The sequence below is a fragment of the Cucurbita moschata genome, unplaced genomic scaffold (genome assembly GCF_002738365.1).
Source record: "Cucurbita moschata cultivar Rifu unplaced genomic scaffold, Cmos_1.0 Cmo_Scf00015, whole genome shotgun sequence".
Lineage (NCBI taxonomy): Eukaryota > Viridiplantae > Streptophyta > Magnoliopsida > Cucurbitales > Cucurbitaceae > Cucurbita > Cucurbita moschata.
Window position 1 is genome coordinate 615,542 of NW_019268531.1, and position 11,249 is coordinate 626,790.

At 36.4% G+C, this 11,249-nt stretch overlaps 2 protein-coding genes across 7 annotated transcripts in view; both read right to left on the minus strand.

The window, feature by feature from the left end:
• Positions 1-4,121: 4,121 nt before the first annotated feature.
• On the minus strand, positions 4,122-6,940 carry LOC111453839. 4 transcript variants are annotated; one of them, XM_023095102.1, is made up of 7 exons: positions 6,833-6,940; positions 6,416-6,681; positions 5,928-6,157; positions 5,592-5,850; positions 5,023-5,202; positions 4,784-4,939; positions 4,122-4,650 (listed from the first exon to the last, which is right to left on the minus strand). In XM_023095102.1, the coding sequence occupies exons 2-7, from the start codon at positions 6,443-6,445 to the stop codon at positions 4,483-4,485; spliced, it is 1,023 nt and encodes a 340-aa protein (XP_022950870.1). In that variant the 5' UTR covers positions 6,446-6,681; positions 6,833-6,940; the 3' UTR covers positions 4,122-4,482. The 4 variants fall into 4 exon arrangements, with proteins under 4 accessions (XP_022950870.1, XP_022950871.1, XP_022950869.1 ...); XM_023095103.1 differs by having other exon boundaries at positions 6,764-6,933; XM_023095101.1 differs by having other exon boundaries at positions 6,416-6,933.
• A 1,753-nt stretch (positions 6,941-8,693) lies between these two features.
• Positions 8,694-11,249, minus strand: part of LOC111453581 — an 11,585-nt gene continuing 9,029 nt past the window's right edge. For all 3 annotated transcript variants that reach the window (XM_023094721.1, XM_023094719.1, XM_023094720.1), the window contains 2 exons: positions 9,250-9,576; positions 8,694-9,077 (listed from right to left, as the gene is read on the minus strand). In XM_023094721.1, coding sequence (XP_022950489.1) covers positions 8,985-9,077; positions 9,250-9,576 — 420 coding nt within the window. In that variant the 3' untranslated portion in view covers positions 8,694-8,984. The remainder of the gene's footprint in view (positions 9,078-9,249; positions 9,577-11,249) is intronic.

Below are 11,249 nucleotides of genomic sequence, written 5' to 3' on the forward strand. Positions count from 1 at the left end.
TTTTTTTTTTTTTTTTTTTTTTATAGTGTTTTAATCACTCGGTGGAACTTTTCAATTTTATTTTACGTTTGTTGTTGTACAATGTGAGATCCTACGTCGATTGAAGAAGGGAACGACATTACTTATAAGAGTGTGGAAACCTCCTCGTAAGGGTGTAGAAACCTCTTCATAATAAATGCATTTTAAAATTATGAGGTTGACGTAATAGACTAAAATAGATAATATTCGTTAGTAGTGAGTTTGAGCTGTTACAAATTATATCACATCCCCTATAAAAGTGTGGAAACCTCCTCTTAGTAAACGCATTTTTAAATTATAAGGCTGACTCCCATATGTACGAGTCCAAGATAGACTTGGGCTGTTACACAAATTTTATTGAAGAATTTTAGGGTCATTATCGAGTTCTAAATAAAATCTCTTACTAAAGCATGTAGGTTTGCTCATCAACCATAAATGTGTTAACTTCCATTATAGTACATGACTCTTGTAATATCATTATTTATAAACTTAGACCATGTTTATCATTAATTAAAATTTTGAAATAGATTCTATAGTTCATTTGAATAAAGTATATCAGATATTATTTTCTTTGATTTTTTTTCCTGAGCTTTCGTTTAAAGTTGTAAATAGCTTCTAGTGGAGGGAGGTTTCGAGAGGCTGGTAAAGAATATTTTGTTTCCCTCTACAACTAAACGTAAGATCTGACCGAATCAAACCAAATTAGTATATAATTTTTGGAAACCTCCCCATTGAATATTGGTGAGATATTTGGAATATAATATTAAAAAAACATGAGTGCTTGGAGTTGAGAGAAGTAGTAGAAGGGAAGTGCATTGATATGATTGAATATTGAAAGGTATTAGTTTATAATAATAAAATACGAAGGGGTCTTTGAAGCAGCTACCACTAATACAAAGAAGGTATTAGCAATGGACGGCTCACATAAACATAAGAATTGTATATTTGACCGAATCTCTCACCATTCCTACTAATATAATCACTCGTGTGCCCTTTCCCATATAATTTATTCACATCATCATTATCATATTTTAATGCAACACTTTCAACTCCAACACTACATACTCATTACAACCTTAAAAAACATTTACATTTACATTCACATCTATATATTGTCTTCACACTTTCAATTTACTGAGTCAACCCACCTCTGTGTCTCTAGTTTGAATGGAAAAGTATTGTGAACCCAAAGAAATGAGGGTCCACACCACTTGGTTGTGTCACATAAGTGAATCAATCAAGTAGTGAATAACTCTTTTTGATTAGAAAACAAAAGAAGTAATGATGATGATCATAAGACTGAGATAAATAAGGTTAGTGGCATGCCTCAGCTCCACTTGAAGCTCTGTTGCAGCAGCCATCCCATAGTATTAGACTTGATTTTTAAATTATAATACCTCAAATTGATATCAGGATCTTCCTCCATTAGGACCCACTTCAGTTGTTCCACAATATAGGGAACCCTCTCTCCCACTAGTTTTGCCATTAAACAATGAAAAAGAAAAAGAAAAAGAAAAAGAAAGATTGTGATTCTGTGTTGAATATATAGTGCCAAGCTGTGGAGCACAGGCAAAAGCAGTTGCTGTGAAGTAGGCCTTTTTGGTGATTCAATAAACTAATTAGACAAAAGGTTTTCCAAGTTTTTGTATGTCAAAAGGGTCATTATTCCATTAATCATCTCGTCCTTTTAATCACTATGTATAAACTATACAAATTCTGTTTTCTGTTTACTTTATTACAACACCTTACATATTACTTCATTAATATAACAATTTTGGGTAAAGTGGACAATCCATACCATTTTTTGGCAATATGAAAAGGATTGTTATATGCCAATAAGTGTCTACCAGTCATCTTTGGACATAGACATCTCCATGAGGATGGTATTCTTGACCGTTGAACGACAAAAAAGGAAAAAGTGTGAGCATTTACTATTCCAGTAATGTTGATATGTATAGCTGTTAGTTTCACGACTTTAAAACGATCTATTATGGAGAGGGTCTAGCCTTACTCCAACTAGTGTCTCGCACCATCCTGTGATTGGCTCTCATACTTTTTGTAATAGCCCAAGTCCACCGCTAGCAAATATTGTCCACTTTGATCGGTTATGTATTACTGTTAGCCTCACAGTTTTAAAACGTTTCTATTAGGGAGAGATTTTAACACTCCAATCGACGCGAGATCTTATGGATTTTGAATATTAAGTTTATACGAAACGTAAAGGAACGTACCCATATGGATATGGAAATATTCTTACATACCCATTTCCATGTCCATTGAAAGCTATATAATGTTTTTACATTTCTTTCATCAAAGCAATAATCCAGGTAATTACATAAAACTTCCATTAGGCTAGCTATAAATCTAAGCACATATATCACACGAGGAGGACCGACTTTGCCTTTTCTGGCCCGACATGAAATGTTTCATAAGTGAAATAGTTATTCGTCCATCAACATTTTGAGATGGTAACTGACGTCTAATCGACTTAAATTATGCTCAAGAGCACAACACAATATTCATACCAAATAAAAATTCAATCCATGCATTCGCAATTTCATCTTTATTTTTTGTTCCTTGTGGAGAAATAACCAATAATAAGAATACTGCAGTTTTAGTTCTGAATGGAATGGCCAACTCCAGGGCTGTGCCCGGGGGTGGTTGGCCTGAAGTCATCCATCTTCCGACCGGGAGACGAAGCCGCCGCAGCTGCAGTAGGAGGGTTCGGGTTGGTTGATCCATTTCCTTCCTCAACACTTTCACCATGGAATTGGAAATGACCGTCTTTTGCAGGCCTCTCAAAGAGTTGGTGATTTGTATCGGTTTTCAATGGCCTGCTCAGGACAGATTCTGTAACATAACATAAAACTATAAGGGCAGTGAAAAGAAAGGCAAAGCTTAGCTTGGTTGGCGCCATAGATTTGAAGTTGAACAAATTCCAACCAAGCTGTAATGAGATCTGAGAAGGGTGAAGAGAGAGTATATGCAAGAACAGCATAAACTAAAGAGGTATTTATAGGAGGAGCGTTAAGGGGTGCTATGAGTTACTGCGAAGCCCACCAAAGCAGTGGAGTGGAGGCCCCTTTTTCGGCTCCCAATTGACCAATATAAAAACAAACTAATTAGAATTCTTAATGGGGGCTTAATTAATTGAGTTCTAAACTTTGACTTTTCCTTTCTCACAAAAAGGGAATACGAGTTGACCACTGATAGTGCAAACAGATTCATTTGAGAATTAATTAAGGAGCTTTGGAACCAATTCTCTGCTCCTACCAAAGTTCAAGCTTGCGAGGAATTTTAGTGTATCACTACAAATTTTGTTTGTAAATTGATAATCTCCTAATCACCATGACATGAAATTCCATTAGTGCGCAGAAACTCTCCCTATCAAACGTATTTTAAAGTCGTGAGGCTGACGGTGATATATTACGGACCAAAGCTAACAATATCTGCTAGCAATGGGTTTGGACTATTACAAATGGGATCAGAGTCAGTCATCGAGCGGTGTGCCAATGAGAACGCTGGCCCCCAAGGAGGGTGGATTGTGAAATCTCACCTCGATTGGAGAGGTTTTATAGGGTGTGGATACCTCTTCCAATCAGACGCGCTTTAAAGTTGTGAGACTGACAACCATACGTAATGAACCAAAATAGACAATATTTGCTAGCGATGAATTTGGACGGTTGAATCTACTGGCATCAAATCAGTATAAAAAATGTGAAAACATGGTTGAAGTCAAAATTTAAGATATGGGCGGATTCATGCATGCCTCTGGAAACAGCAAGAAAAAAAAAAAGATTGTAACTTTATGGACGTTTTGTTGAATGGAGCGAGTATCAAGTTTTACATGTGTTTTCTTCATATATGAAGAAGAATATGACACTTTTTTTTTGTTTTTTTGTTCATCTTTTCTGGACAGAGAGTTGAAATATTGAAATAAAATTCGCATTTGTTGAAAATAACAATTCGCTCTGATATCAATTTGTAGAAGTAAACGCTCATTCTAAAATTAACTTGTTAAAATAACACTCACGAGACTGTGAAGAAGATGTCGAGAGGTATACTTGACTTTTTCGGCTGCAAGGTATGTGTCCCAAAAATATACCAAAGTTTCTCTTTTTCTTGTTTTGATTAAATTTTTGTTCAAGAAAACATCCTCAGTTTGTTTACATGCCTATTTGTCAGAAAAGCTCATACTTTTGCAGATTGAATGAGACGATAACACCATCACAACAGTTAGCTAACATTTACAATTCAGTTTGGTCAAACAGACTATAAACCAAAAAGGGTTGATCCTCAATCAGTGAAGGCTGATTGAGAGGGAAGAAACAGCGGTAACACTCCAATGAACATCAGGCAAACACAGTCCAAACTGGTTAAGCAAGCTTCTTTGTTTTGGGAAGAACTGGCAAGGCATTACCCTTTCCAACCATCTCAAACGTCGAGCAAAAAACGATATATACCTCAGTAATCTGCGTGAAGAAGATGCTCGTAAGCAGTTCCGTTCAGAGTCACCTTAACATCGTCCCAGTTCTTGATGTAATCAGACAATTGTCCTGTGTGTATCTTCACTTGCCGGCTTCTTAGTTCCATTTGTGGCAGATTAAGAAACTCTTGTACATCTTTCAGTCTCTGCAACAACAATGGTGGGGATTTTATTTGACCGTCAAAAACAAAGCTTCAATAGATGAGGGAAAAGCCAATGCAGTAGAGTTGCAATGGGTTAGCACCAAGCAATGAACAATCCAAACCGATTAAGTCTCACCGTTCGATTATTGATTAGGTCCTCGTAGTACACAATGATGTGCCTTGTGTTACCAAAGTACTCCAAGGCCTTAGAAATTGTTGCCTCCATTCCCTCCAGATCAGAGATCAACGATGTCGAATTTATGACAGGCTTGTACTTCGAAAGTGCATTGGCCTGAAAGACAGTTCAATCGGCCATATCTTTAACACCCGAGTAACAGAAAGAAAATCGAGACAACAATAGCAAGTGATAGAAACCTCTTCTAGAGAATGCACATGTGATTTGTGGGTTCCATTCAACATCTTAGCATAACGATCATAGGAATTTGCAAGAACCGATACAATACGACATAGTAGGTTTCTTCGGAAGATAAAAATTGTAGAAACACCTCTCTGGTTGAAGTAATCTGCTATTTCTTCATGATGCTGCATCAATCCCTATTCAAACAAAATACCATAAGCTACTACCTCTTCCAACCATCAAGTGAAGCCCTCAGTCGAAACAAATTAAACTGGGAATGAACACGGTACTATGTCGTGCAACTACATGATTTTTAGCACGGATCAGGTTGACAACATTCCACATACTGAGATGCATTTATGAGGAGTAAATTAGCCCGTTACGTTTTAAAACGCGTCTGCTAGGGAGAGGTTTCCACACCCTTATAAGGAATGTTTCGTTCTCCTCTCCAACCGAATAGTATAAAAATTTCATTACTAAGCTTCAGAGATTACGCATACTAGGCACACACATTACACATAGGTAGAAGTAGCGTCTATAAGTTTTAAGTCTCGAACACGAAAAATAAAACGGGACCCTCCGTTACCTGATTAAGCATCCATTTGAAGCCAACGGCTGCAGAGCAATGGTTCTTAGAAGCACTACTGAGCCAGTCCAAATTGTAAATCCTATCCAGAGTCTGTACGATTGAGGTAATATTTTTTCGCCGATCCAAGACAGAAAACACCTCACCATTAGAGGAGACATTAACATGACTGTTCAGAAGACTCTCAAACCAGCCACTTCCCGACCGCTGCATCGACACGATTGCAAAGAATCTTACTGGATTGTTGAAGCATTCAGCCCTGATACAACACAAAAGCTGAGTATGGAGTGATCTTAAACTTTTGAAATCATGATTAGAAGCATAAATTTCAAGTACCTGCTAAAAGTTTTGGGTCTTGGATAATGCTCACGAGGAACTTTTGTTAGGCTAATACTTCTTTCAGGATAGTCAGCGATTTGAACCCTCAGGAATCTGGCCTTGGTGTGAGTGTTCAACTGCTTCACACAGATTGAACATATGGAAACACTACAGACCATTGCAAACATCAAAACTGCCATCCTCAACAACAGAGGAGATTTCTTGGGAGGTTTTAGAATCAGAGTATCCTGGGAAACCACGAAAGACGAAAAATACGTTACAGTTCGTTAAGCTCCCTTAAATAACAACGGAAGCTGCATGAATTAAAGAACAAAAAAGATGACCTTCACAGGGCAAATTGTTCGGAAAACTAAGAAAACGAACTTCTTAACCTCAAAATAATCGAACATTAAAACTATGAAACCTAGAAGAAAGGAAAATGTTTTGAAACCAGAAACTCTTGATTTTAAAAGGTAAAGTGCAGACAAAGAAGAAAGATAGAATACCTGGGTGAAGAAACAGATACTTTCGGCCATGGGTATTACAAGAAAAACAGCAAAAAAGGGAACAGAGGTCAAATTTTGGGACCAAACCGTCAACCCTGTTCGTCTACTAAGCCCAGCGGCTGCAGATTTGCTTCAAAAATGGGCAAGAACGAGACCCAAAGAGAGAGACATTTGGGTTTAAGGTGAAGAAGATAAATTTGGACACGTGATGCACAGAAAGCAAGAACAAGAAGAAACGAGGCAAGGCGTAATTTGAGGGGCTCCGTCTGCATTCAAATTCCAAACAAAAATTGAAATTTTGTTAATACTCCGTACGAGTTATGGTGTTGGGTTCCGGCAAAATCTTACAAATCTTTAAATCAAAACTTTTGTCGTAGACCCAGACGGCGTAATGTGGAAAAGAACCGATAGATTTACCAAACACTAAACAAAGTGCAGAGGCGCGTCAAAGAATGAAGGTGGGGGCAATGCGAGTACCCCTTTGCTACACTGTAATGCCCTTTTCGTTCCAAATGGATATAAATAAAGCAATGGTTAAATTACAAATTAATTTGTTGTTAGCAACAGTGAAACCCTGGGTGTGACGCTATAATTTAATGCATCGAATCCCTTTTCCCAGAAAATTTTAAAAAGGACAGTCCAGAGAGGCAGGTCCTGATCCCTCCCATTATTTAACACTGGATATCATTTGTTTATGCTCAATCATCTCACTACTATTCTTCCCTTTCTGTTTTCTTCTTTTACAAATTTTTTTTTGAAAGTTCGATTCCCTGTAAATCAGCGTCCAACATCGCATCCCATCTTTCCGACCATTATTTCTATCATTGATATTATCTTTTAAATTCATCGATTAGAGAGAAAGGAAACAAGCATTTCTTACACATATGTGAAACTTCTCTTTAACAGACACGTTTTGAACGTGTAAGGACAGTCCCCAAAGAGGGTGAATATAAGATCTCACATTGGTCGAAGAGAAGAACGAAATATTTCTTATAAGTGTGTGGAAACATCTCTCTAGCAGACGCATTTTAAATGCGCCAACGCTGACGGCGATACGTAACAGACCAACAAATAATATTTGCCCGTGGTGGATCTCGGATTAGTTTGAAAAAATAATTTTAGTAATATTGGGAGTAGTCTCGATTGGAAGATAACTAAAAAAGGATGAGCACCAACCATCATTGACCTCGATGAATGCATGCACAACAACCAATTATTGTAACCATCATTCCCCCATGCTTCTGAGTGCTTCTCAAAACACCTCATTTTCTTCAATTATTTCTTTTGAACAATGTGTTTATATTATTTTAATTAACTAAAATAAAGCTCAATGCCTATAAATGAGATAATAAAACAATCTACTTCAATTTTTCCACGTAAAGATGTTATGATATATTATATTAAAGAAAAAATGATAACAAATGTGACAGATTTTCTTTTTTTATATTAAACAGAAGCTAATTTGTCAATTCAATTATTATTATTTACCAAATTTTAAACTCTATAATCTATCGGCCTGCAGGTTGCGTTGATTATTTTTATTTTTATTGTTGACTTTTAATAAACCGTCTTATGGATTTCTTCAAACAAAGCATGGCATTTATTTTCTAATTTTAAAATTATGGGTTGAAATTTTGTAGCCTTTCCTTAAAAGTGGATAAACTCCACAATGGAAAATGGTATTTATAAGGTTAAAAGAGGGAGTGCCTTAAAATTGAAGCTTCAGAATGAAGAAAGTTGGTGATCAAAACGTGCACCCCACGCTGATATGATCATCAAATGCATAAAAATAAACCAAAGTGGAAACCCATTTATGCCAATGTTCTGACTACTGAATTATTATAAGGTTTTTTTTGCCTAAATATGTGACAGATGGATATGAGCTCTTTTTAAATTAATGCGTCTTCGGAGAATCTTAAGAGGGTGCTCGTTCTTCACTGTTTGTGCACTTTTGTTTTATGTGCTCTAACCTTTTTTGCTCCATAAGGGCTCATCTCCCTAAATATGACCCCAAGTCCCACCACCTGCTATAAAGAAATGATATAGAGATAAGTGATAAATTATTAGCAAAGATTTTACTGTTAGTACAAATAATACAATATCCATATTCAGTTAGTTTCTTCATTTTTAAGATATTGTAATCTACTATATCAACCAATTTTTAATGTCAATAATATCCAATAACTTAGTTCTACAAGTTATACCACTAAGGCTTGAGTATTGAATAAATCAAATTTGAAGTTTACTCGTATCAATATTGTTCCACAAATCAGATGTGTTACAAGAAGAAGAAAAAACATCTTTACAGTTGTGATTGAAATCCATTGCTATGCACATTCAGATCTAAGTTACATATTCCTGAACTGCTCGATTACACATCCACCAATCCCATAAATATAATAAAAGAATCCAAGGGACATAAATCGTTGGACGGACGTTTATATACATTGGAGCTCTGGCATATACAAAGATGGTATACAAGTATTTTACACAATGAATGAAATAATGTCGGGCAAATAATAAACAAATGAACCCCATCATAATAAAGCTACAATTTTTACATGCCAACTTATGCAAATATTTGCTGGATGACCATCTCTGCATTTCCATTATACTGTGCAAGAAGATGAATGGCATCAGCTCTGGGCAAAGCAAGAAACTCCTGAACCAATGCACAAAAACTTCGCATCATAAATATGGAGAAAACCTACAACAGAAGGACTACAGAAAACCACATTTTTCTCTACCAAATATAATTTGTAAGAGCACGGGGAAAATGAACCAGACCATATAGGAGATGATAGAAGTTCATTGTACAAGTTGAAATTACCTACCATGACTTTAAGAATTGCATTTTCGTCACATGCATCTCTAGATGACGCTTGCGTAGGACTGCTGCCATCTCCTGTGGTTCTTGCACCCGAAGATTTTGCGACTTGGGAAGAACCGGGGGTGCAACTATCTGAATTTGATTTCAATAGCCCAGCGGAAGTAGAAAGCAGAGGAGGATTAACTTCCTTCAAGGAATCAATCTTTAAAAGACTTTCAAACCGATCCTTGCACATTTGAAGTTTAAACCATTCACTATGAGAGTAAAGTGTGGTTTTCATCAACTTCATTAGTTGTGGTTCTTCAATACCAAGTCTCCTACCAAAAGCAACCTGTCAAAAATGTAAAATTTTCTGTCACATTGCTATATATTTACAGATACCAGCGTTCTCTTCCTGATAGAGAGAATTTTGGAGGTTACAAGGTTTATCTCCTGGGTCAGTATTCTCATAGAGAGAATCTTGCATTTACACTTCGGAAGTGTGTAACAGAAAAAACAGTCCCATACGATTTGTGGTCTACAAATGGAACCATTACAAACAAGAAAAAAAAGCTGTATCTAAAAACTGTTTAAAATCTAAAAAACGATTGTTGTACTTTCAACATACAGCTATAATGCCTCATGCCCAATACTTAGAATCTGAATTCGGCACCTAGTTTTGCGGCTGTAACATTCCTATGATCTGGACATGCCATGTAATGCCTTGAGCTCAACCTGATGTGCTTGAGCTCCTTTTGAGATTGAAGAGTAACTCCACAAACCAAAATGGATCATTTCAACATATTTTGTACTCTCTCACATAATTTCTAAGAGAAACTTATACACTTGCCCTATCACATAATCACTCTAATCTCAGTGCGAACTCATCCATGCGTCCCTTCACCTTGAAGCCCACCAAGATCCGCTTTGTGCTCCCCCCTCTCCAACCTCGAGAGTCATAATAACAGCTTTAAAACATCAAGTTCTTGAAAACCAAAAGCTATCCCAAAATTAATCCCAAGGCCAGAATGGTGGAAGGATGTCCAGATCTAGATTACAAGAGAAGGACTCATGAAAAAAGGATAACTCCAGTCCGGACATTGGAAAGGAGATTCTAAAAGCTGTTAGACAGACTAATCTACCGCATGACCTCAATATCTTTGCCCAGTCTTTCTTGGGAACCAAACAAATAAAAATGTGTGGGCTATTTCAATATTTACGATACATGGGACAAAGTTCTAGAACATCCTAGATAGATCCCTTTTAAGCTAAATTCCAATTTCCAAGTTTGAAGCTGTTACGATTGATACAATGCCACCACAAGTGTGTGTACACACTTTACACTCATGTCAGAAACAAGCAGCCATATATGAAACCCACTAACAAAACAATGGAAAAGAAAACAATTGAAGGCTATCCAATTCAAATTATTTTTAGTTGTTGATTGAATTTCTCCTTATGCATTTTTTTCAGTTTTCGTATTTATAAGAAGTCCTCCACTTTCATTTCTGTTTTTAGTAGTTTCCTATGTTGTAGGAGAACCGTCCACCATGGTTGAGTCATGATTCAATTGATGAAGTAATGGTTATTATACAACTTGTATAAATATTCATAAACATCAATGAAGATCGTCCCCAACGAAACTTCAATTCAATCCTAGTACTTTAACTCAAAAGTATTAAAATTCTCTCTATTTGAGTCTAACAAATTATTCAAAATAGATTGAAAAAAGAGCTACTTTCACCTGCAAACACCTTGTACCTCCACTTATGAGTATAAGTAACGTGATTGCAAACCTGAGACCGCAACAATTTGGTATCAAAGTGCAACAATTTGGTATCAAAGTCAACAGTTATGGGTGAATCTGTTCAAGAACTGCTTACCAAACTCTTCAATTTACTCTTATATGAACAAGAGGCCAATCAAGCTGTGAGAAGGTTGAACAGTTTCATGCCAAATTGGATGTCTATGTCTTTTGACTCTGAAGCCAAAAAAAAAAAAAAAAAAAAAAAAAAAAAAAAAAAA